The 27,692-nt window shown below is 43.6% G+C and overlaps 1 protein-coding gene across 1 annotated transcript in view; it reads right to left on the bottom strand.

The window, feature by feature from the left end:
- LOC120564817 (sodium/potassium/calcium exchanger 3-like) overlaps positions 1-27,692 on the bottom strand; it is a 111,815-nt gene that overhangs the window by 26,937 nt on the left and 57,186 nt on the right. The window contains exons 4-10 of the mRNA XM_039810075.1: positions 21,656-21,730; positions 18,384-18,468; positions 17,232-17,335; positions 11,163-11,237; positions 9,284-9,309; positions 7,436-7,489; positions 7,192-7,325 (exon numbers count right to left, since the gene is read on the bottom strand). Coding sequence (XP_039666009.1) covers positions 7,192-7,325; positions 7,436-7,489; positions 9,284-9,309; positions 11,163-11,237; positions 17,232-17,335; positions 18,384-18,468; positions 21,656-21,730 — 553 coding nt within the window. The remainder of the gene's footprint in view (positions 1-7,191; positions 7,326-7,435; positions 7,490-9,283; positions 9,310-11,162; positions 11,238-17,231; positions 17,336-18,383; positions 18,469-21,655; positions 21,731-27,692) is intronic.

Genomic DNA, 27,692 nt, shown 5'->3' with positions numbered 1-27,692 from the left:
AGATTTGGTTTATCAAAGATGTTAGCAAAGCAACACAGGACAGAAAATAATCACAGCAGAAACGACAGGTCGGACCTCCGTGTTTGACTATATATCTTTAAATGTTACAGTTACAGCTAAAAATGACAACAGAAATAGAAAAGTTGCAGATTTCACATACATCTGCAATTGAAGTCAACTGCAACTTTTTGTGTTAGAGTGACGCCACGGTGATACCGTCAAGCAAGTATTTTTAAAGAACATTTGTACATTACGCAAACCCACCAGCCTGTTCTCGCAGCTATTACCTACTAGTGATGACCAGTGACCAGAGACATGTTTATGATACTAGACTGGCCGTGGGTTACGGCTTTCCCCTGCCAATCCCCAGAACCAATGCTCTTTAAAAAATGGTAATGTTTAAAGCTGTAACCGATGTGAACAGCCTCCCCCCACATTTATTCCACATATATCTAATGGGAAATATTTCAAGCATCAAAAAGAAACTAAGAGAAGCTGTTATCTGTAAGATTAGGTTAAAACCTGTTTGATTCAGTTATTCCTTTCTGTTGTCTTCTTTCTTTTTTTACTATATATGTTATTTCATGTTACTGTTTTTTGTTTATATAACATGAAAAACATGCTTCTGTGCCTTTTGTAAAATAAAAGCCAGGATGTTTTCATTGTTCTGATATAACAGTATGCATTTTGCTTGATAATATTTGTCTTGTATTGGACCCCAGGAAGAATAGTCTTCACTACGGTGATGACTTATGGGGATCCTTAATCAACAATAAAACAATAAACCAACCTTGATCATACCTAACCTGGTAGGGCATGATCAAGAGAGAGGCATCCATAAACACAGCAATTTAAGAGGTTACCCCCCACCCAGAAAAAAAATCTGTCCAATAGTCCAGGTCCCTGCTGGCTTCTGTGAGGACCATTTGGCCGCCGCACATTCCAACACATCCAGCCTGGCCAGCGTCTGCTGAAGCCACTGCCACCTGCCACCCTGGTTCTCTTCATCGCCTCCTCAGCACACCCCGAGGACCGAGTTAGCAGGTTTCTCTCTGGGGCAGCGCTCAGAGAACCAGATGCACAACAAGCTGACGGAGCAGGCTGAAGCAGGTTGGAGGCTGCAAGGATGTGTGCAGGCCTTAGCCAGCATCTTGTGCTGATCACTTCTGTTATTGTGTCCCATATTTTCTTACCTTTAAGGACAGAGAGAGCAAAAAAAAAATTTAAATGCAAACACTAGAGTAATCAGTGGATGTGCTGGGTGGCAAAAACAGTCCGTCCTTTGACAGTATAGGACCCAGGAGATTTTCCTTATCCTTCTGAGCTAAACAGACTCTGATGCTGACCATAATTATAACCATGGTATAGCCAAAGGCACTGGCAACATCCCTGGTATGCAGTGGTGGAATATAACTAAGTACATTTACTCAAGTACTGTACTTAGGTACAAATGTTGAGGTACTTGTACTTTACTGGAGTCTTTTCTTTTCATGCCACTTTCCACTTCTACTCCGTTACATTTCAGAGAGAAATACCAAGTGTATTTTTATCTCCACTACATTATTCTGACAGCTTTAGTTACTAGTTACTTTACACATTAAGATTTTCACACAAAACACATTCAGTGTATAAAATATGATGTTTTATTATGAAGTAAACTACCCAACAATATAACGGCCTACAAGTCCAGCTGATATTATTAGACCATTAAACACACAACTGTTTGGATCGTTTCCAGTTTCTAAAATGTGAGGATTTTTCTCCATATGTACTTTTACTTTTAATACTTTAAGTACATGTTCCTGATGATATTTACATATTTTTACTAAAGTAACTTTTTTAAGCAGGACTAACAGAGTATTTTTACAGGGAGGAATTAGTACTTTTACTTAAAGTGCTCATTCTATGCTTTTTGGCTTTTTCCCTTTCCTTTATTGTGTTATATATCTTTTTGCGCACGCTATAGGTTTACAAAGTGAAAAAGCCCAAAAGGGACTTACCATCTCCAACAGAAACACTGTTCACAAACTGCTCCAAACAGCTCTATTGTAGTCCAGCCTTTACTTCAGAGACAAACGTGGTCACTTTGGAACACACGTTATAATGCTCGCCTAGCTGCTAGCATGGTACTCATACTCTGCTTCTGACTGGCTAGCAGTGCTTACCTAGGTACTGAGCATGTGCGACTCCCAACAAAGATGGAACAGAAGTGAGATGTCTCACTCTGTAGCTAAAACAGAGAGCTCAACACACAGGGTGAAAAGATGAGCTGCAGCAATGTGCAGTACAACAAAAATATGGTGTTTTCTGAAAATTAAACCACATAAACCTATTCTGGTACAACCTCTAAATACAATTATGAACATGACAATGACAATGAGCATAATATGAGCAATTTAAGTAAAGGATCTGAATACTTCTATCACCACCGCTGGTAGGTTATGGCAGATTCATCTGCACCAATTGTATCCTGCCACCATCTACTGGGCCAGCAGGGAGATTACTGTGAGGCTGTGCAGAGTCTCCTTGTCCTTGCTCCAATTATCAGAACCAGATGCAAGGCGGGCAGCCACCACGCTAATAAGCAGGAGAATGCTCTGGTATTGCTGAGGGGCAGGCGTTCATTTTGTGAATGGCATTCAATCAAGTGAATTCTGACTCATCTACACACTCCCAGACATTGTCCAGTTTAGGAGTGACATTGGCTTGGTCTGCAGCTGGTTTGTGGCTTTCCTCTAACCCCTTTTTTCCACCGCCAGGTCTAATTTCACACGAGCCGCGGGGTGTTCAAACAGCCAGGCAGGAAGTGGAACAGCGAGAGCCTCCAGTCAATTCACCAAATGACAATTCCCCAGAACAAAACCACGGTGCAGCCAGGATGCAGGACAGACACGCCTGGTGGTTTCTGTATGCGGGGCCGGGAGGTGGAAGCTCAGCGGCGGACTTCATTAAGTAGGAGAAGTTCTTCTTCACTGACAAGGAGATCAGGGATCACGCATTCGCCATAGTCTCACCAAGCACACAACAAGCGTATAATAGTTTATATATTAGCCTAAGCGTATAATAATTAGTTTTTATTTAGTTTCAGTTTAGACTTTTGGATTTCATATTAGTTTGGTTTCAGTTAGTTTTCAGAGTGCGTTTGCTGTTTAAGTTAAGTTTCAGTTTTTCAGAAAGGTTTAGTTTTAGTTTTTACATATTTAGTTTTAGTTTGTTTTTGACAGGGCCAAGTATAATCAGGTATTTTTGTATACACATACAGTGCATACAAAATACATGGTTGGAAAATAGCCATGATGTTTAGTGTTAAATCTGTGCGCTACTTTAGTGTCCGATGTGAAGCAATTTCGGCACAGCGCCATCTCATGTCGAGTCTGTTTAAATTTCTGTGGTTCAATGTCACAATGAGAGTTGACAGAAATTCATGCAGTCTCCTTGTTTTTTTCCAATAGTGATATATTATTAGCATGATCCTACCAGACCCTCGTACATTTCATTTGTAAAGGGAGTCTGGCCCCTCTCCATTGACAAGTGTTAACTTCCTTGAAGGCGGGTTTTTAAACCGTTTTTACTTGCATTTTCTTAAATAAACAAAAAGTAAGGAAATTTGTGGTGGCAGATTATTTCTCTGTGGTAACAATGCTTTTTCACAATAAATCTTATATCGTTGGAAAGCCTGTTTAGATCCCTTTCAAATGGTGCCCCATTTGTAAGGAACATGCATTTGTGGGATGAGCAGCAGAGCTCAGTATGTGGGTTGCACCCATGAAAAATTTGCCAAATCGTCTCTGACAATGCCAAACAGCTTTTCTTTGCTGTTGCTATTGACTCTTGTTTTGAGCTTCTGGTACCCCCAGGTGCTGACAATCAGGTGCCTGATTCTGCAACCAGTGGCCATCCCATATCTCCACAGTCTGAGACCAAACTCTATCCTCCAAGATGACAATCCTCGTCCCCACAGAGCAGGGTTTATCAGAGACTACCTCCAGAGCTTGGGCGTGCTGTTCGTGCCAGAGTGATCAACACAACCACATTGGCTGACTTGCAACAAATTCTGGTTGAAGAATGGGATGCCATCCCACAGCAGCGTGTGACCAGGCTGGTGACCAGCATGAGGAGGAGGTGCCAGGCTGTTGTGGCTGTGTATGGTTCTTCCACACGCTACTCAGGCTCCTGTTTGTTAAATGAATACATTGTTAAATTGCCAACCTGTCTTGTTTCTTCAAACTTCAATCATCCAATCCACCAAACACCAAACGAGTCAATGGCAGAATAAGCTGTTTGGCATTGGCAGAGACGATTTGGCAAATTTTTCATGGGTGCAACCCACATACTCAGCTCTGCTGCTCATCCCACAAATACATGTTCCTTACAAATGGGGCACCACTTGAAAGGCAACTAAACAGGCTTTCCAACGGTATAAGACTTATTGCCAAAAAGCATTGTTACCACAGAGAAATAATCTACCAAACACAAATTTCCTTACTTTTTGTTTTAAGTGTATGTTAGGTCCATATGTGTTTGTGTTATGTGGTGAATGTGAAAATGAACTGCTACCTCCTCTGTCAGCTCTAGCCACTCAACAGAAATAAGCAGAGAAATCAGACCAATTACAAAAGCTGGTCAGTCTGACATCATTTTGCCTGAGCTCATTACTATTCATGAGCTCACCCAGTTGGGCTGGGTAAAGGATTCTGACAGCCAGGCTCTCATTGGCTAGCTGTTAGCCAATCAGATTCAAACAGCTTAGCTTGTTGAATATTAATGAGAACTGGCAGAAATCTAGCTGAGTCTTCCTGCAGGCTTTCTATATGATTCTAGAATGGCTTGAAACAAGGTAACCAAGGCATTTTTTCCACAAAAAATGTTACAGAGTCCATGGTAGAACTTCAGACATTACCACAAAGTAATGTCGGCTAATACGTGTGGCAGGGCACCTTTGAAGTATAAAACTATTGGATCTGCCCAGAGCCATTCAGGATCTGCCATAACCAATCGCTAACGTTTGGTCGTGACGTATGTCATGCGCATGTGCAGCAAGAGGGGAGACCGTCAAGGCTTATATTTAGCATTAGCATTGCTAGTGTTAGCCTTAGCCTTAGCCTTAGCCTTAGCCAAGTCCTTCACCACTTATGGAGCGAGCTGGAAAATCTAACTTTTCTCTTTAAAGATGCAGTAGGTAAGTCTTATAAAACTAACTTTCTGTCATATTTGCTGAAACTGACCCTATGTTCCAGTAGAACTACATGAATTATGTAATATAAAAAAAATCCAGCTCCTCTGGCACCACCTACAGCCTGTAGTGCAATTGGCAAAATTCCACCGCTCCCGGTTGATTTTCTCCAATCAGGGCCACAGGGGGGGGGGGTCTATCTGCCTGTCAATCACTGCTCAGGCACGTACACGCATATATAGCGTTCTCCCCTCCCCCTTCCCCCTTGCACGAGCTGCAGAAAGATTTCCCAAAACTCGGGTGAATATTGGAGTGGCTTTTTTGAGGTGGCGTGAGCTCCGGGCATTTTAAAGATCTGAAGAACGATGCAGATGTAGCCACATTTCTTCTCAACAGGTAACATAATTACCATGAATGATTTAACTTTCACTTGCTTATTAGTATTCAACAGTCCACAAAGCTACGTTGGTGAGCATGATAGTAACGTTTGCACAGTGGTCGGTCTGATATGATGCTGAAATGGCTAACGTTAGCTTGCTAGTTAGCATCGTTTTACTGTTGGTGAGTAAAGTTAACATTGTGTTGGTGTTTAGTTATTGAAAATGTTGTCTGACATGCCATTAGTTCTGTCACACTCCCTTGTGTGGGAGGGGCTTAGGAGACTGTTTGGGCTGCAGCAGAAAGGGGGGGGGGGACTGAGAAGTTGTCGATGTTCAAATTTGTTGGCAAAGTCCTGGATCTTCACAATCTTACCTACAGCAGCTTTAACTTCTGGATATTTGGCAGCGTTGCCACAACGGACCGAATGGCTTATGGCTTAAGACTATATGGCGAACCCAGACGGAGTACTGAAGGGAAATGAAAATTGAGCGTAAGTACATAGGAGGGTGGAGCCAGGCTAATATATTATAGCTAAAAAAACTAAAACTGAAATGATTTACTTTTTTTTTTTTACCTGGTAATATAGCTTTAGTTTAGTTTTAGTTTTTAATTCATTTCAGTTCACTAAAAATATTTTTCAGTGCCTATTTTCATTTAAGTTTACGAAAATAGGGTGGCTGTGGCCGCCTATCAACACCAGGCTGTCTGCAGAGGGATACTCAGTAAATATACTGTAACAGAGTGGACTGTATGTGAAACTACATCATGAAAAACTATTGATTTATCAGCACTGCCTCCAATTTTTGTCCGTGGCTTTAGCAAATAGTTATGCAGCTGAGGCTCAGGTGGTAGAGCGGTCGCCTACCCAGGGTTTCTGCAGGTTTCATAGGTAAGACCTATATCACAACATCAAAAAAAAAAAAATAGTCAGATGTCAGACTCCGAAAATCTCTTCTGAAACAATTCCCCGATATCCTCATTGACATTAAAGGACTGCTGTCTAGTCACGGTGAAGAACACATTCTAAAGCGCTGCGGGAGCATTTCAATTAGCATTAGAGGTAGTGTTACAGGGACGTAGGAAAATGAAGACCTTTTTAAAATAATCTGAGCCTAAAAGTTTGATTTTTAAATTTTAGACTTTTTAAGATGGAAACCCTGCCTACAAATCGGATGGTTGGTGGTTCGATCCCTGGCCCTGCAGTCCCATGTCAAAGTGTCCTTGGGCAAGACGATAAACCCTTTATCTGATGAGCAGCCTCGGCCACAGTGTATGAATGTGTGTGAATGGTGAATGGGTTCCTGTACTCCGTAAAAGCGCTTTGAGTACCGGTTAAGACTAGAAAAGCGCTATATAAATACAGTCCATTTATAATTACCCTGGTACACAGCCCAAAAAAACGGATTTAGCACTGAGGATCTATGCTGGCAATCATCCCAGGACAAAATAGACAGAACTTTGTCGATACAGTCATCCTTGACTGTCTTGTCCTGGAGCTGAACAGAAATAGATGAGGAGTGGTGCCCCAGCTGCCTTCATATTTATGTAAATGTTCATGTGTGTGGAGATGAGCAGCTAAACCCCAAAGAGTCCTCCTATAGGACAAAGCCTGTGTAAAATAGAGCAGGTACTGCTACCTTTCTTGAGCAGGACTGCAGTAGCATCACAAGTGATATTATCCTCCAGATCAGTGCTTCCTGTTAGCCCGTTGGACAGATTCACAGAGCTCTTCTTTCGACGGTCAAAGTAGCGGTGTGCCCTGCCGTTAAACCTGCCAATGACAGAGGAATAAGAAAAGGGGGCCACAACTTTTTTTTTTTTAACTAAATGCAGCTAATCAGGTAACTCCGGACATTTGCTGTTTTAGATGATAATACTCACTTCATGATGAGGATGTAGACCGCATACATGAGAATCAGGATAAGAGACTCCCACCTGCACACAAACACAAGGGCAGTCACGTTTATATAGGCCTTCAGTATTATATATATTAGGGCTGTCCTCGACTAAAGACATTCTTAGCCGACTAACACTCATATAATTTTTTCAACTAATCGATTAGTTGATTTAATCAGCAGATTTGTGCGCTTTGAGGGGCCGTTAGGTCTAGAAAAGCGCAATACAAATGCAATTTACCGTTCGTAAAAAAAAAAGTTTCTACACACAGAATCATGCAAAAGCACCACTTAAAATCTTGTGTTTACCTGAAATGTGCTCATAAGTTTCTTGGAAATAAATAAATTCAGCATGAGAAAACATAAACAATTATTATTTGTCGACTAAGACCAAAATGATCGATTAGTCGACTAATCGACTAAGAGGGGACAGGCATAATGTAGTGTGTTGTATAGCGATCAGTACAGTATAGAATCTATGTGACACCTACTGTATGTATTTAATATGTTATATGTACTATACAGTATATGAATTTTCTGTAAACTGCTTTGGCGACAACATGTTTTCTATGTTGAGGTAGGCTGAGCTACGCTGAACTGGCAGCCGATGCGCAACAACAAGGCTGGAATGCAAAGATACGCCCAGTGGAAGTAGGCTGCAGAGGGTTCGTAGCCACTTGGTGTGATCTTTGATTCCACCCTCTCCCTTGAGCCCCACATCCGCCATGTCATTAAAACCTCCTTTCACCTCCGCAACATCGCCAAAATCAGACCCTCTCTCACACCCCCCGCTGCTGAAAGACTCATTCACACCTTCATCTCCTCCCGAGTCCTGACTGGACTACTGCAACTCACTTCTCCTTGGAATCAGCTCTACCAACATCAACCAACTCCAACTGGTCCAGAACACAGACTCATCACCCGTACCAAATCCTGTCACCACATCACTCCAGGCCTAAAACAACTCCACTGGCTTCCCATCTCCCACTGGATCACCTACAAAATCCTGGTCCTCACCTACAGAGCCCTCCACCATCTGGCCTCCTCATACCTCACTGACCTCCTCTTCCTGTACCAACTCTCACAGTCCCTCAGATCCACCTCAGCCGGTCTCCTCTCCATCCACAAGTCCAACCTCCGCAGTTTTGGGGACAGAGCCTTATCCAGGGCAGCTCCCAGGCTCTGGAACCCCTTCCCCCAAGAGATCTGCACCTCTGAGTCCCTCACCATCTTCCAGTCCCGCCTCAAGACCCATCTCTTCACCTCCGCCTATCCGTAGCCCCCCTCCCTTTTCATCTGTGCCTGGATCTTGTTTTGTTTTGATTTTGTTTTCTACCTTGCCCTGTAAAGTGACTTTGAGTCCTTGAAAAGCGCTATTCAAATTCAATTCATTATTATTATTATTACTGCTACTTCAACATCCAGGCTACTTAGGGAGATGGGAGTGCGAGGGAAGGCCCATCGGTAGGCAGTCAAAGACCTCTCCAGGGCTGCTGAAAAGGGGAGCAAGTGGCTGTGGATCAAAAGAAAGGACTCCGCCTGGGCCTTCAAGTGAGTTGATGGCATCTAGGGAGTGAACCTGGGACGCTGGGATTCACTGCTGAACCCTCTGGAGGTGTCGTGGGCCTAACAGCGAAACACCTAGGAAGGAGGGCGCCCACTTGACAACCCAATGGATGCCTTCACTCAATTGACCATCCCACGGAGTCTCATCGGTGCCTCAAGTACGCAATCATTGAGAGATATCAACATCTGGTCCTACACAACAGATCTGTTCATGCTAATAAAGCAAATTGAATTGAATTGAAATTGAGAGAGAAAGATCATTACTTACCAGCTCACCTTCTCATCATAGATGATCTAAAAAGGCAAGACCCAGACGACACAAAAGGACATTAGGTGGAGGCGGTAATTGGAAGTTAAATGAATTCTGCATTTCAACATCTACTCCACTAGAGGGCATGAACAATCCAGAGCACAGACAAAGCTCAAAGCATGACCTTTTGGTTTCATTGGATTTTTATTTTGAAACCACTCGTGAGGTTTGCTTCGTAAGCATGCTGCACACTGAATATGCAAAGTCATGGATCACGCTGTCATATGACATCATGCTGTGATTGTTACACTGATTTATCTTTTTAACCTAACCGCTACGTGTGGGTTGCTACCCAGCTCTATTTTTAATGTACTATCAATTTCGGTGTGAAATAGCCACCTCAATTAAGGCCTTTTAACTCTTTGCAAGAAGAGTGGCTTGGACCTTTCCTCTTTTTTGAACTTTTGTGTTCCTTTCCAAAGAGCACCTTCTGAGCACTCCAGACCTTTTTTCATCTGTAGATGACATTTTTCTGTGGTGGTTATTCATAATAACGTCGCTGTGATCCCTCCCCACTTCCTGGCTGTCAAGGTATTGGGTAATACAGGTAGACTGACATACCGTGTAACCAATCAGACAGCCAGAATACGCAGAAAGCTGTACAGAACTGGGAGTGAGTAAGCAAGGTTGGCTGACGGCACTTTGTGTACTACTCGTGTAACAACATTGTTATGGAGTTGATACACTACTCGAGTACAACACACTGTATTGGCATCCTTCCGGTGCGCCAGAGTGGGAATGTCGCCACAGAAACCAGACACCAAAACTCTGGGATACTGAGAAATGGAGAGCTTTGCCTGCTGGCGATAGGCTTGCTTAGGCAGCATTGTGTGAACTGGTTTAGCAAGGGCTTGAATGTAACAGACGTTCATTTATATGTAAAAAGTTCTGCACTCTAGCTTGATTTATTATCTAATATCATTATCTGCATAAAATGGAAACACGTACACATATCTCAAAACTAGGGCTGGGTATGGTTCAAAATTTCTCGATACCGATACCAATACCATGACTTCGATACCAGTTCCTAAACAATCCTTTTTTTGATACCAATTTTTATAAAACAAAAATTAATTACAAAATTACACATTATGGCACAAATCTTTGTATGTATTTTTCAGCTCCTACTACGTTAGTCTCTGTGGTAGCGTAGAGTTTTTCTTGCGTGTCTCTATGACAGGTAACGTTAAACAGCCAATCACAAACATTATTAGATCTTGGCAGAAGCATGATGCGTGCTTATTGGCTCACTGACGCTGATGAGATTTACTCCTTAGGTATTGAAATTGGGTACTGAATGACGAGGCATTTTTTCGATACACAATACTTTTGAGGCAATTCGGTCGGTGCCTAAAAAATTTTGAATTCGGTACCAAGCCCTAAACTGTGCTTAAGTACAATACTTTACTAAGTGTACTTGGTTACTTTTTACCACTGCTCTATTTTCTTTTTGCATTGCATTGTGGGACAATTGTGTACATCACAAATGAGTTCAAATGTAGTGTTTTTTAGTATGCATAATGAGGTTTTATTAATATACATGACTATGTCCCTTTTCTTGTGTGAATACACTGCTTACTCAAAACATGCTGAGCATTAGAATGGATTATGGATTTGGGACAAAGCTCCATCCTCTCATGATACTACATGCACACAAAAATCCACATTTACAGCTGATGAAAGTGCATATTGGGTATTGACACCAAAGCTCAGAACCACAAACTGCATTTTCAAATTGGCCTTTTATGCTTAATAGTAAGCGACAGTAGTGTAAGTAGTTTTGCAATTGCCACACACTTGATCATGTTTGTGTGCATGTGAGTGTATAACCTCTTACCACAATGAGGGCCGTGATGGAAAACGTGTAATAAATTGAATCTCGGAGTAGAGCCCAGTGAGAGAGCTTGACTGCCTGCGAGGAAAAAAAACCCGAAAACAGAGATAAGCACACTGAAAACAATATAGAGCTGCAAAGATTTATCAATAATAATATAATAATATCTCCCAGTTTTGTGGAGGCATTAATAATGGAGCTGCAAAGAATATTCGATTAGTTGTCCACTAGTCTATATCCACAACATTCCACTTCAGGGATTGCTCCGGTGCCGCCGGAAATTCCGCCGGATTTCACTCATTTAGGCTGGATGTCAGTTACCTTCCGCTTTCTTTGTGTTGCCATTTTACACTCTGGAGGATTTAAGAGGACTATGGTTAACTGCTCCTCAGATCTCTGCCAGACATTCCTCCACAGTGCTGCGGAGGAAGGTCTGGCTAGTCCACATAGCACACCGGGATGGGAGAAAAACGTGCTCTGGTTTATTGGCATTTCTTTAAACCAGTCACAATGGTCTTGGGAGGCGCTAAATGCAGGACAGAGTGCCTCTGCAAAATAGCCTCGGGAAGGAACTTGTTTTTTATAGATAATTTTTGGGGCTTTTCTGCCTTTAGTTGAGAGGACAGCTAGGTGAGAAAGGGGGGAGAGAGAGAGAGAAGACATGCAGGAAATCGTCACAGGTCAGATTCGAACCCTGAACCTCTGTGTCAGTATATGTGCGCCTGTTCTACCCACTGAGCCAACCCGGGACATGCTTTATTTTTTACGTTTGATATGAAGCAGTGTATTGTACTGTTACCATGACACACACCCACACTACCCTGATAAAGAAGATCAGCTGAGTTAATCTCTTAATAGTTTTGCATTGACAGACCTTCCTACACAGCGCTCCGGAGGAGGGTCTGGCTAGTCCACACAGCATTCCAGGATAGGAGAAAAACGTGCTCTGGTTTATTGGCATTTCTTTAAACCATTCACAATGGTCTTGGGAGGCGCTAAGCGCGGTACAGAGCCACGGTGCCTCTGCAAAATAGTCTCGGGAAGGAACTTGTTTTGGTGGAACGTGTACGTTCGTGCAACAGAAAACTCTGATTGGACAGATAGTCTAGATAGCTGTCTGGATTTACCCTGCAGAGATCTGAGGAGCAGTTAACCATAGTCCTCACAAATCCACCGGAGTTTAAAATGACAACACAAAGAAAGCGGAAGGTAACGGACATCCGGTCAAAAAGAGCGGAATTTCTGTCGGCAACGGAGCAATCCCGGAAGTGGAACGTCGTGGACAGAGACTAATTGCAGCCCTAAAACAACATATGTATGCAGCTTCAGTTCATTTTTATAGTTTTGCTGGAGTTTATGCAGCACTGTGCTACAGGAACGCCTCTGACATCATTACCATACTGATGTAAACACAGGAGCTCTGGGGTTGACCTCCTGGATCACAGTCATTGAAAAAGCCAATTGCAAAGGTGCCATCCTACGTTTGAAAGGTGCCGGTGTGTTTATCGACTTTATGCAATCAAATACATTGCCGGAGCTCACAGTGCAGTGACTAACGCTTTAACGTTTTCCCACACAGCGCTCCCACTGGATATATATACGTAAGAGGAGGGTCAGAAGTCACATCTTGAATGTGCCACTCCCCGCCGTGGAATCATGGAGAGCAAAGTCAGAGGATAACAAAGCTTTGAAATGTTTGCTTGTACTCTGTAGAGATAATGAGAACAGGAATAACTGTGATAATGAGCTGAAAAAATTGAAACAATGTATCCAAATATGTTTGGTTATTTCTTGTACTGTATTTAAAGTGATGGTTCGGAGTAATTTCACCTTAGGGTCCTTTGCACCATGACCTCGAGCCAAACACCCCCCCCAGAAGCTTTTTTCACCTGGGTCTAACATTGGGAGAGTTAGCGTAGAGTAGCGTTATCAGCTGAATAGCTTAGCGCAGGGGCTAATGGACCCACGTTTGTATCTCGTAAATGACCCTACTAATAATGCCCGAAATTATACCAAACTTCTACACTAGTACAAATAGGTTATGTACTCATAAAACGATGGATTGGAAAGTTTGTAAGTACACCAGAAGTTTATGAACACTTGCCTGCTCTGTTCTGCTAGCTGTTGCTGCTGCTGCTACCTGCAGTAAGACGAGTGCTTAGGGCCGTCTACAAATTACAACACCGAAAAGAGATACAACAAAAATATTTATTAATTTAATGATTAAATAAGGTAATGTCTCCAATCTTACCTCAATTATTACTGGTCTCCTGCTAATTATACTACAGCACTTACTTAAAAAAAAGTTAAATTAAAAAAGTTTTTTTGTTGCTCTTTTCGGTGTTGTAATTTGTAGATGTCCCTAAGCACTCGTCTCACAGCAGCAACAACAACAGCAGAGAGCAGAAGCCAGCAGGCAAGTGTTATTTACATAACCTTCTGGTGTACTTACATACTTACAAACTTTCCAATCCATCGTTTTATGAGTACATAACCTATATGTACTAGTGTAGACGTTTGGTATCATTTCGGGAATTATTAGTGGGGTCATTTACGAGATACAAACGTGGGTCCATTAGCCCCGCGCTAAGCTATTCAGCTGATAACGCTACTCTAGCTAACTCTCCCAATGTTCGACCCAGGTGAAAAAAGCTTCTGGGGGGGTGTTTGGCTCGAGGTCATGGTGCAATGGACCCTAGGGTGAAATTACTCCGAACCATCACTTTAATGGTTTTTGGTTCATCTGTTGGGATTATTTTGTTCATATTTTTTGTCCAAAAGGGTCGATTTGTTAAAGCTGACCGAGCTAAACATGGACCCTGATGAATGCAAATTGAATTTCTATTATCTATGAAGAATAGTATAAGTATAAAAATGAAGAGGGGTTAGGACAAGAAAGGTTGTCAACTTCGTCCCACCCCTTTTGAACATGAACAATATTATTTGAGTTGCTTACTTGTTGCTTATATGTTGTTAAGGATCCCGTTTTTTGTTGTTTTGTTGTTTTTGATGTTTTATTCATCAATTCGCAAATGTAGTCCAAAACCAAAATACACACAGCATGGTTAATCATTAGTTACTGAAGCATATTCCCCTCTCAAAGGCAGGAGCTCCTTCTTGTGAAAGAATTCTAGTCAAAATACAACAGAGGGCTCGGCCCAGTTAACTTTAACAGAGACAATGAAAGTGAGAGCTATGCCCAGTGGTGGAAGACGTATTCAGATCCTTTACTAAAGTAAGTAAAGGTAAGAAAGTAGGTACTAATACCACACTGTAAAAATACTCTGCTACAAGTAAAAGTCCCGCATTGAAAATGTTACTTAAGTAAAAGTATGTAAGTATCATCAGGAAAATGTCCTTACTGTAAAAATCCTCACATTTTACAAACTGGAAACGATCCAAACAGTTGTGTCAATCAACTCAGTGTTTAATCTGCTAATTATTTCAGCTGGACTTGTGGGCCGTTATATTGTTGGGTAGTTTAATTTATAATAAAACATCCTATTTTAAAAACTACATGTATTTTGTGTGCAAAACAATCTAGTAACTAAAGCTGTCAGATGAATGTAGTGGAGTAAAAAGTCCAATATTCTGACATGTAACAGAGTAGAAGTAGAAAGTGGCATGAAAAGAAAAGACTCAAGTACAGTACAAGTACCACAAATTTATACTCAAGTACAGTACTTGAGAAAATGTACTTAGTTACATTCCACCACTGTCTATACCTATATGTATTAGAGTGAACTGTGCCTAATTATATTCACAGCATATGCTATATTAATATACATAGCATATAGCCTAAAAAGGACAAAACTAACAAGCAAAACAAAAATGAACAAAATAAACAAAACAAAAACACCAGCAAGATATAAAAAGTCATAGGGCCCTATCTTGCACTCAGCGCAGTTGCCTTTGTACACCGACGCATTTATCTTTCCTATTTTGCACCCGACGCACAGCGGCCTTTTCCCTCCACAGACGCACGGCGGTAAATTAGGGAATGTATTTGCGCTCCCGGGGCGGTTCAGCGAAAAGAGGAGGCGTGTTCCGGCGCAAACGTTACTTTGTGCTATTCTGCAGTTTCAGAAAACAATTCCGCCACTGACCAGGAAAAACCTGGTCTAAAGTCAGTGGCGCTTAGTCTAAAGTCAGTAGCGCGTTATTCAGATGCTATTTTAGGGGCGCATGCTTGGCCATAATGTAGCGTGGTGCACAACGCGCATACACTTCTCTCATCTAAATGGATGCAGCAGTTCCCATTTTTGCAAACCATACATAATTACAAAGGAAAATATTACTGAAAATGCGCTTCAGGTGTTTGGATCGGTCAGGAGGCACTTTACAGTACAGTCCTCAAAACGTCCCAGCATTCTTTGTGGCTTGTTGTGTTTTACACATTTCCATGAGTCATGGATGTGTTGATGACATAAATGAGGAAATATTAGAGGACTTAAGGAGACGTGATGTTGAACTACGGTGGGATTGGACAGTCCGGCGGGATCTGGTCCGGGATGCGCTCCTGGTGGAGCGGGTGGACGGAGATGGAGTGGGGGAGGAGGAAGGGGCACAACAGGTGCAGGTGATGCGTTTGGAGGTACGCTCCATGGCTGCAGCAATCCTCTCCAGACTTGAGGAGATGTGCCCGAGGGGCCTCAGCAACATCACCACCCGGCCAAGACGGGCATTTATTACTTTGCCGCATCTCGCATCGGCAGCTCCCGCTGGCGTGCGCCAGGGAAATCCGCCGTCATAATAGCAATCCGCCATGGAACAAGCGCCCTGCTCTTAAAGGGAATGTGAGATGACGCTCTGATTGGTTTATTGCACGTTACACCCAAACCACACCTAGCTACTTCAGACCAACCCATTTTAGATTTGCGTCGGGCGCAAGACTCATTTATCCCGCCGGTAAAATAGCAACAGCGCCCGAGATCCGCCCACAAAGCTACTTGCGTTTTGCGTTTCATACTTGCGTTTCAGATCGTTAAAATAGGGCCCATAATGTTGCACGTCATTTCCCCCCTTTAGCCATCCTAACCCTGCCCCCCCCATCCCTGTTTGGGGTCCACTGCATATATTTTTCAGAGCAGAGAGCTTATCCTTGTACTCTGCTCATTTCTATGTCCCTGGCATGTCAGACAGCATCAGACAGGCTGCACTAAATTATGTTATCTCTGTATCTTCATGCAACACACAGCAGTGAGGATGCAAGGCAGAAAAGAGAGAGATACAAACTATCTATTGTGTTTAGACTGATGGGGATGTTGTACTGTATATGTGGCTGGTTAAGCACATGGAGCACAGAGGAGAATATACAAAGAAATAATCTATGAAATGTGTACTCGAGGCTGTGGATGACTGTGGAATCAAAAGGTTCTTTACTGAACGATTCTTCATATGAGACAGGAAAGTTGTGTGAAAGATAAGACAAATCAGATATATCAGATATATCACACATATATATATATATATATATATATATATATATATATATATATATATATATATATATATATATATATATATACACATATGCAAACAGATGAAATTATAAAAGCATGTTATGACAGCAAAATTAGGGCTGCAAATAACGATTATTTTCTTCGTTGATCAATCTGTTGATTATTTTCTCACTCGATTAGTTGTTTGGTCTATAGTGTCAGAAAATGGTGACAAATGTGGACCAGTGTTTCCCAAAGCCCAGGAGGACGTCCTCAAATGTCTTGTTTTGTCCACAACAAAAAATTACTCAAACCGATTAATTCTTTGCAGCTCTAAGCAAATGCTAAAAATCGCATGAAATATCTAAATAAAATCTACATGGTTTACACATGGATCTGATTTCCTGTTTGTGTTTAGGTGCACAGGGACTCATGCATGCATAAATGTACAGCGCGTTTGTGTGTACCGCATCCTTCTGCATTAATATATGCATGAGTACTTACTCCGACTTTGTGCTTATGTGGCTGGAGATCTAAAGGTGACATTACTCTGTTGGATGTACTGTGTGAAATGCCACCAGGTCAGCGGTGGTATCGGCTGCAGCAGTGGAATGCCGCTATGACATCATACCTGGCCGGCGAAGAAGCCACACACACCGATGATGCAGAGGATGTTGAAGACAGCTGATCCCACGATGGTCCCTACACCCACGTCACCTTTGGTGATGAACACCCCTGGGGAGAGAACACGCACACACACACACACACACACACACACACACACACACACACACACACACACACACACACTACTTGACATTTCCAGTTGCAGCGCAGCATCTGTAGTGCTGATGACACGTCACATAACTGTCAAAACATAAGTAAATATCTACTCGGCCATATTGGTCATGGACCTCTCTCTCATTCACACACAAACAAACAAACAAACAAACACACATACGCACACATACGCACACAAACACACGCATGGAGAAAGAAAAGAAGAATCTACCCAGTCTGTATGTAAAATGAGATTGCTTTATGAATAACGCAGTATGGTAATGTGACCGTGCCTCCTTTGAAGTGAATGTTCTTCATATTGTTGATTCAGACAGATACTACGCTGCACAAACATAAAAGAAAAAAAACATATGGACTTTACTCCTCTACAGCAATTCTCTAGTGCTTAGTACATAACATTACTCTAATGTGATTCTAATGCGATTCAGTATATTGAAAGCCATGTTTCTTTACTGCACGTGTCTCGGGATAAAAGCATTACTGTTAGGAATCCATTACAGTAAAAGCCATGCATGCTTCCCCCCTGATGCATCTCCAGTATTGTGGCATGTGTTTCAGTCCCAACTAGGGGTTGATGCATAGAATGTATAAGTGAAGCCAAAACATCTGGATCACCCTCTCTGCAGTATAGGTCATTAAACCACGCCCCCTCCATGTTAGTGGTTTCTGTTATTTTAGGTAGTTCTAATCGCACTGATGTTTCATTTTTATTAGTTAGTTAATGCTATGAAAACCGGATAAAACGTCATGATTGACAGCTGGGATTGTCTCGCGATTGGTCGGGCGGGTGTATGGACGGGACTTCAATACCGCGGCCCCACCGCCCGATCACTACTGCGTGGGCTCTGGCTCCAAAATTACAAGATGGAAGCGCCCGTGTCCGGGATATTTTGGCTTCACTTTTGTACAGCAGGAGGAAGTGGAGAAGCGTCGTCCGTTTTTACATGCAGTCTTGAGACGGAGGGGTGCTTGTGGTGAATACCTATGATGGATGTGAAGAGCTCAGGAGCCGAGCTGCCAGCGGCCATGAAGGTTGCCCCTGCCACGTCCTCACTGAGTTGGAGACGCTGCAGGAAAAAGTAGCAAGAGACGATAAAAAAAGGTTGATTTTCAAACAGGAAATGCCAGCTGTGATTAGAAATTCCAGACCAGTCCAAGACACAAACAGCAGGACATCAGTCACAACCTGACCCCTGACCATGAGCCTTAGGTGATCATACACATCCACTCAAACCTGCATATATGCAACTGTGTAAACACACTGTAAACCTGGTATTTTACCATCACATTTTATTTTTTTTTTATTTGGCCCACATTAGACTCAAGTACTGGGCATGGCCTGAAAGTGACCCGCATGCACAAACAACTAATTCAACGTCACAGGTAACACCCTGTTTAAATGCTTATCAAAATAAACCCATGTATGGATGTATTAAGAGAACCAAGGAGATGTAATTGTTATGTCGTGCTGTGTCTATGTCTGTTATTGCATGTTACTGTCGTGGATTTTATAGTTGCCACTTGTACCGATCAATGAATTTTTCAAGGAGACCGAGATGTTGCAATATATTCAACCAAAAGACCAGAGCGCTCTGCAGAAGACATCTGAAGACATTTTAAAGGTGCAGGTATAACTTTCTGTCATATTTGCTGAAACTGACCCTATGTTTGAGTAGAACTACATGAAGCAGGTAATAAAAAATAAAAAAATCTGGCTCCTCTGGCACCACCTGCCTGTAGTGTGATTTGCAAAAATCCACCGCTCCCTGCTCAGATGCACCAATCAGGGCCGGGGTGGGTGTCTAACTGTGTGTCAATCACTGCTCATGCACACACATTCATTCTCCCTTGTGGGAGGAGGGGCTTAGGAGACCATTTTGGGCTATAGCGGAAAGGAGGGAGGGACTGAGAAGTTGTCGATGTTAAATTTTTTTGGCTAAGTCCTGGATCTTCTCAATCCTACCTACAGCACCTTTAATAGCATGCAGTTTAGCATTTTAAAATAATGATTTAAATGAGGACTATGTAAGCTGATGTACCTAAAAAACATGTATCCGCTGATATGTAGACCTGTCTTTCGTCATGTAAAGTCTATGGGAAAAAACGTTGAAATTCCACCGTCAGCCGCTATGCCCATGTTTGCATCAAAGCCTGGCGCTGTTCTCACCGCAAAATTGTGACAATGTTCACTCTAGAGTGAGTCGTATGAATCCCGATCTGATTGTCCAGACATGTTGCATTTTTAAAATATCCGACCTGTAACAGATTTGAACCACATACTGTATGAAAGTGGCCCAAATCAGAACTGGAAAACGGATGCCATGTGATGAAAAATTTAGACATGAGCAAATAAATCACTTCTGCATGCAGTCTGAATGTAGCCTTAGTCAGTTTGGAAGAAGAAACTGGATTCAAACTAAAGTTATTTGTATTTTCTTTTCACTGGGAACTAGTTTATACCTTGTTTAGTGAGATTAAAACAGGAAAACATTTAGCTATACAATAAAGACATTTAGTTAGCTATTCAAACAGTTAACATTGAAGTATTCAGTTACTTGAAGAAAAATAAGGGTGTATTTATCATTTATGTCATTTATTAGGATCTCCATTAGCTGTAGCCGCAGCAGCGGCTATTCTTCCTTTGGTCCATACCAAACACAACACTCTATACATGTCAGTGCACAATGATTGATGTCTTTCTTTTGGATTTCTACGTGTGTCTACATGTGTGGTCGTAGTTATTATGACCGGTGCAAAGGAGAAAGTAATGTAACAATGTATAAGAGCGCCAAGATCCTCATAAGTGGGCAGTTTGGAGTCTTGTTTAAAAATAAAAGTAAACAGCGTTTTTGTTTTTTTTACTTAATGGAACAAACAGTGACTTCTCGTTTAGCATCACAAGTGTAAGCAGAAGTGAAGTAACGTCTGATTTGAACTCAAACCCCAATCATTTTCTAAACTTAACTAAGTAGTTTTTGTGCCCAAACATAACCAAACTGAGTGTTTAAAACTGCAACCGTTACATTCCTAACCGCAACTGACAGTGTTTGGGGTCCACTGCATATATTTTTCAGAGCAGAGAGCTTATCCTTGTACTCTGCTCATTTCCATGTCCCTGGCATGTCAGACAGCATCAGACAGAGGCTGCACTAAATTATGTTATCTCTGTATCTTCATGCAACACACAGCAGTGAGGATGCAAAGCAGAAAAGAGAGAGATACAAACTATCTATTGTATTTAGACTGATGGGGTTTGGAGATGAGGAATGAAAAAACTAGAGAGTAGGAATAAACGACCCATATCATCATATGGTTTGGAGGACTTGTTGGTTACTGGACAATGTTGCTTTATTTTTATTTCTTTTATAGATCATTTTTTGGGCTTTTCCGCCTTTATTTGAGAGGACAGCTAGGTGAGGAAGGGGAGAGAGAGAGGGGGAAGACATGCAGGAAATCATCACAGGTCGGATTTGAACCCTGGACCTCTGCGTCAAGGCATTAACCTCCAAGTATATGTGCACTTGCTCTACCCCCTGCTTTATTTTTTTATGTTTGATATGAAGCAGTGAATTGTACTGTTACCATGACGCACACCCACACTACCCTGATAAAGAAGATCAGCTGAGTTAATCTCTTAATAGTCTCGCACTGCCAGACCTTCCTCCACAGCGCTCCAGAGGAGGGTCTGGCTAGTCCACACAGCATTCCAGGATAGGAGAAAAACGTGCTCGGGTTTATTGGCATTTCTTTAAACCAATCAGAATCGTCTTGGGTGGCGCTAAGTGCCGGATGGTGTCTCTGCAAAATAGTCTCGGGAAGGAACTTGTTTTAGTGGAACGTGTGTACGTTCAAAAGTTCTTTTAGTCGTGCAACAGAAAACTCCGATTGGACAGATAGTCTAGCTAGCTGTCTTGATTTACCCTGCAGAGATCTGAGGAGCAGTTAACCATAGTCCTCACAAATCCACCGGAGTTTAAAACACACAAAAAGCGGACGGTAACGGACAGAAAAGAGGGACATCCGGCAGACTTTCCGGCGGCAACGGAGCAATCCCGGAATTGGAACATCGTGGATATAGACTAATCTCTTAATAAATAAAACCAAAAGAATTGAATTGAATTGCATTGAAAGAACTTTTTCCCCTTCCAGATAAATTCGAACTGTCGCTTATTCAGTCTTTAATAGTTATATTATAAAGAAATATTCAAGATTTGAAACAAATGTTTCAGGACCTTATATATCTCACATTCATACCTCACACAACTTCTCCAGGGAGGGGACAAAGTAGTCATCACAGACGAGGGCCAGGGCACAGAACATGTAAATGGTCTGTGGAGAGAGAGAGAGAGAGAGAGAAATATTACAGGGGTCAGTGAAGCATGAACACGTTGCTTGATGTGATTTAAACATACGATACTGATGGGGTGAAGCGTGCATGCTAAGACGGGTTCTGGCTGCACTGTTAACCGACAATACAATACTGCCAGCTGGGATTTATCCATGGATAACAACAAGTGATTGTTGTTAATCACCTTGCATGTTTTATCCTGCTTTTCCATTTTGAAAAAATCTGCGTATGTACCCTGGATGGTACAGTAAAGACCCTACCTCTCTGCTCTAACTGCTACATTAAATTCAGATGTTAATTGCCACGAACAATGAAACAGGGCGTCAAGTAACTAAAGATCTGATCCCATGCAAATGCAGTGCAGTGCATTAATGGATCAGACATCAAACATTCATGAATAACATCACTGTGGGACCACGCTATTTACATTTTTAAATAGGGAAGTTAGTTTGCACTTTTTAAACATACTGGCACTACAAAAGCCCAGGAGGGGGGGTTATGTAAATGGTTTAAAACGATATAAAAAAGGTCTATCATATATATTTTTCTATTTCATGATGTTGAAAAACCAGTAACTGTGTTACAGCAATATTTATGTCATTCGGACAACCCTTTATGTACTGAGCCTTGCACATTTTGTTCAAGTACATATATCACACAGGAGTATTCAAAATAGGCTTTACCTTAGATTATTCCTTTACTGAATTACCAGAAAACCTGCTATATCATTATTTAAACATTTTTATCAGAATATGAAATGACTTATATCGGCTTCTCCGTGAACCATCACCTTATCGTGGTGGAGAGGTTTGTGTGTCTCTGTGAACCTGAGGGCTGTGTTGTCTGGAGCTTTGTGCTCCTGGTAGGGTCTCCCAAGGCAAAGTGGTCTCAGGTGAGGGGCCAGACAAAGAATGGTTCAAAAACCCCAATGGAAAAACAAGGTAGAAATGGAGTGACCCTGCCCGGAGGAAGCCCGGGGCCCCCGTCTGGAGCCAGGCCCAGACGGGCGGCTCGTCGGGCGCAGCGCCTGGTGAGCCGGGTTTGCCACCGAGCCCGGCCGGGCACAGCCCGAACAAGCTACCGTGGCTCCCATCTCCAGCCCATGGGCCCACCACCTGTGGGAGGAACCGCTGGGGTCGGGTGCGCGCCACATGGGTGGCAGTGAAGGTCAGGGGCCTCACCGGACCAGACGCCCGGGAGCAAACGCTGGCTCTGGGGACGTGGAACGTCACCTCTCTGTGGGGAAGGAGCCGGAACTGGTGCGGGGAGGTGGAGCGCTACCGGTTAGATCTGGTGGGGCTTACCTTACGCACAGTCTCGGTTCTGGAACTGTACTCCTGGATAGGGGTTGGACTCTTTTCTTCTCCGGAGTTGCTCAGGGTGCGCGGCCGGGCGGGTGTGGGGATACTAACAAGCCCCCGGCTGAGCGCCGCTGGTGTGGAGTTTACCCCGGTGGACGGAGGGTCGCCTCTCCTACGCCTGCGGGTTGTGGGGGAAAACTCTGACTGTTGTTTGTGCATATGCACCAAACAGGAGTTCGGAGTATTCGGCCTTCTTGGAGACCTTGAGTGGAGTCCTGCATGGGGCGCCAGTGGGGGAATCCATTGTTCTGCTGGGGGACTTCAACGCATGATGGCAGTAACACCTGGAGAGGCGTGATTGGGAGGAACGGCCTCCCTGATCTAAAACCAGAGTGGTTGTTTGTTGTTGGACTGCTGTGCTAGTCATGGATTGTCTATAACGAACACCATGTTCGAACATAGGGATGCTTATAAGTGTACCTGGTACCAGAGCACCCTAGGCCGAAGGTCAATGATCGATTTTATAATCGTTTCATCTGATCTGAGGCCGTATGTTTTGGACACTCGGGTGAAGAGAGGGGCAGAGCTGTCAACCGATCACCATCTGGTGGTGAGTTGGGTCAGGGGTGGGGAAGACTCTGGACAGACCTGGTGAGCCCAAACGTGTAGTGCGGGTAAATTGGGAACGTCTGGAGGAGGCCCCTGTCCAACGGACTTTCAACTCGCACCTCGGGCGGAGCTTTTCGCATCCCTGTGGAGGCTGGGGGCATTGAACCAGAGTGGACAATGTTCAAAGTTTCCATTGCTGAAGCTGCGGCGAGGAGCTGTGGTCTTAGGGTCTTAGGTGCCTCAAGGGCGGTAACCCACGAACACCGTGGTGGACACGCGGGGGTCAGGGAAGCCGTCCGACTGAAGAAGGAGTCTTTCCGGGATATGTTATCCCAGAGGACTCCGAGGCAGTTGCAGGGTACCGGCGGGCCCGAAGGGGCTGCAGCCTCTGCCGTGAAAGAGGCAAAGCAGTGGGGGGGAGAAGTTTGAGAAGACATGGAGAAGGACTTTCGGTCGGCACCAAAGTGCTTCTGGAAAACTGTTCGGCACCTCAAGGGGGGAAGGGGGAACCATCCAAGCTGTGTACAGTAAGGATGGGACACTGTTGACCTCAACTGAGGAGGTAATAGGGCGGTGGAAGGAGCATTTTGAGGAACTCCTGAATCCGACTAATACGCCCTCTATGTTAGAGGCAGAGCTGGAGGATGACGGGGATTGTCTCGATTTCCGGGCGGAAGTCACTGATGTAGTCAAACAACTCCACAGTGGCAAAGACCCGGGGATTGATGAGATCCATCCAGAAATGCTCACGGCTCGGGGGGGGGGGGGCCCCCCCCCGTTGACACGTCTCTTCAACATTGCGTGGAAGTCTGGAACAGTACCAAAGGAGTGGCAGACTGGGGTGGTGGTTCCCCCTTTTTAAAAGGGGGACCAGAGGGTGTGTGCCAATTACAGGGGTATCACACTTCTCAGCCTCCCTGGTAAAGTCTACTCCAAGGTGCTGGAAAGGAGGGTTCGGCCGATAGTCGAACCTCAGGTTGAGGAGGAACAATGCGGATTCCGTCCTGGTCGTGGAACAACGGACCAGCTCTTCACTCTCGCAAGGATCCTGGAGGGGGCCTGGGAGTATGCCCAACCGGTCTATGTGTTTTGTGGATTTGGAGAAGGCGTATGACCGGGTCCCCCGGAGATACTGTGGGAGGTGCTGCGGGAGTATGGGGTGAGGGGTCTCTACTCAGGGCCATCCAATCTCTGTACGACCAAAGTGAGAGCTGTGTCCGGGTTCTCGGCAGTAAGTCGGACTCGTTTCAGGTGAGGGTTGGCCTCCGCCAGGGCTGCGCTTTGTCACCAATCCTGTTTGTAATATTTATGGACAGGATATCGAGGCGTAGTCGGGGTGGGGAGGGGTTGCGGTTCGGTGGGCTGGGGATCTCATCGCTGCTTTTTGCAGATGATGTGGTCCTGATGGCATCATCGGCCTGCGACCTTCAGCACTCACTGGATCGGTTCGCAGCCGAGTGTGAAGCGGTTGGGATGAGGATCAGCACCTCTAAATCGGAGGCCATGGTTCTCAGCAGGAAACCGATGGAATGCCTTCTCCAGGTAGGGAATGAGTCCTTACCCCAAGTGAAGGAGTTCAAGTACCTTGGGGTTTTGTTCGCGAGTGAGGGGACAATGGAGCGGGAGATTGGTCGGAGAATCGGCGCAGCGGGTGCGGTATTACATTCCATCTATCGCACCGTTGTGACGAAAAGAGAGCTGAGCCAGAAGGCAAAGCTCTCGATCTACCGGTCAGTTTTCGTTCCTACCCTCACCTATGGTCATGAAGGCTGGGTCATGACCGAAAGAACGAGATCCAGGGTGCAAGCGGCCGAAATGGGTTTCCGCGGAGGGTGGCTGGCGGCTCCCTTAGAGATAGGGTGAGAAGCTCAGTCATCCGTGAGGAGCTTGGAGTAGAGCCACTGCTCCTTTGCGCGCCGAAAGGAGCCAGTTGAGGTGGTTCGGGCATCTGGTGAGGATGCCCCTCTGGCGTCTTTTCCCTAGGGAGGTGTTCCAGGCACGTCCAGCTGGGAGGAGGCCTCGGGGAAGACCCAGGACTAGGTGGAGGGATTATATCTCCAACCTGGCCTGGGAACGCCTCGGGATCCCCCAGTCGGAGCTGGTTAATGTTGCTCGGGAAAGGGAAGTTTGGGGTCCCCTGCTGGAGCTGCTCCCCCCGCGACCCGACACCGAATAAGCGGACGAAGATGGATGGATGGATGGATTATATCGGAATTGAAGATTTTATCCATATCCCCCACCCCAGATTCATTTTTGTCTTAATACATAGTTTGCATAGTTTTAAAATCTACCAAATTTCCGAATTACACAGCCCTTCAACAATGTTCTTATGGTTCTTAAAGGTGCCCTGCCATACAAAACCATTTTTTCTTGCCTTTCTTTAAATATGTTAGGTCCATATGTGTTTGTGTTATGTGGTGAATGTGAAAATGAACTGCTACCTCCTCTGTCAGCTCTATCCACTGAACAGAAATAAGCAGAGAAATCAGGCCAATTACAAAAGCTGGTAAGTCTGACATCATATTGCCTGAGCTCATTACTATTCATGAGCTTGCCCAGTTAAAGGAAGCTGATAGCCAGGCTCTCATTGGCTAGCTGTTAGCCAATCAGAGTCAAGCAGCTTAGCTCGTTGAATATTAATGAGAATTGGCAGAAATCGAGTTGAGTCTTCCTGTTGGCTTTCTATACCAAACTAGAATGGCTTGAAACAAGGTAACCAAGGCAAAATGTTACAGAGTCCATTGTAGAACTTCAGACATTACCACAAAGTAATGACGTGGCAGGGCACCTTTAAGAGTTTTTTTTCTTTTTTTTTATACAATTCTTAGGGCTCTCTTTCACAGCAAGAACACTACTACACAAACAATACATTTGTTTGTATATGTATTTCCCATAAATCCCAAAAGTAAGGATTATACTGTATGGAAGTAAAAGTGAAAAGGAGGAGGCAGCATGCCCCAATGTACGTTGTTTTGCGCGAGTCTTTGTTTCCCCGAATTGCTACAAAGGAGGTTGCAGGAGCAAAGTTAGCACAACCCATAGAGCCACAACGGCCACATTGATGAGACATATGCCAGGTTCAAATATACCCTAATTTCCTTCAAGAAATCCTTAACTTTACACCGTTACATTTATGTATTAGCACACCATCAAAATTCTATTTCAGACACTTTTTCAGTTTTAACACTGATCATGTTTGCTTTGTAAATTTTAGTCCTACTTCAAATAAAGGACAATTTATCAAAATCAAACCAACACTGTAGAATTTCCAATGACTTTTAAAATTGTTACCACAACAAAATAGAATCTGCAAATAAATTATTAAATGCCAATGTTTTGGTAGTCTCGCTTTGCCAGACCCTCCTCCAAAGTGTGCGGGAGGAGAGTCTAGCTACTCCACACAGCATTCGGGGATGGGACGAAAACGTGCTCTGGTTTATTGGCATTTTTTTAAACCAATCAAAATCGTCTTGGGCGGTGCTAAGCACCGGAGAAAAGCCGCAGTGCCGCTGCAAAATAGTCTCAGGAAGGAACTTTTTTTAGTGGAACGTCTACGTTTAAAAATAGTTTTAGTCGTGCAACAGAAAACTCCGATTGGACAGATAGTCTAGCTAGCTGTCTGGATTTACCCTGCAGAGATCTGAGGAGCAGTTAACCATAGTCCTCATACATCCACCGGAGTTTAAAATGACAACACAAAGGAAGTCCAAGGTGACGGATATCCGGCCTACGGAGCAATCCCGGAAGTGGAACGTCAAGGATATAGACTCATGTTTTGGAAACCTTAGAAACAAATACACAGGAACTTGAAGTAACTTCAATAATAAATATCCTTCCAAATGTCTCCTGTATAGTCTGGCAGGATTCATTATGACTGTAACTAATCTACTGTATGAAAGGTTTTTAATGATGTACTGCTGTGTTTATTTCCCTGGTGTACTAATAAAAACCTACCACATGCAACCTTACCTTGGCATCACATAATACATAAAACAAAGAGCACGAGAGAGAAGCAGAGACAGATTGGAGATGA

This window comes from Perca fluviatilis, chromosome 1, assembly GCF_010015445.1.
Source record: "Perca fluviatilis chromosome 1, GENO_Pfluv_1.0, whole genome shotgun sequence".
In the NCBI taxonomy this organism is placed as follows: domain Eukaryota; kingdom Metazoa; phylum Chordata; class Actinopteri; order Perciformes; family Percidae; genus Perca; species Perca fluviatilis.
Note: the sequence above shows the minus strand (reverse complement) of the source record. Positions and strands in the feature narration are given on the sequence as shown.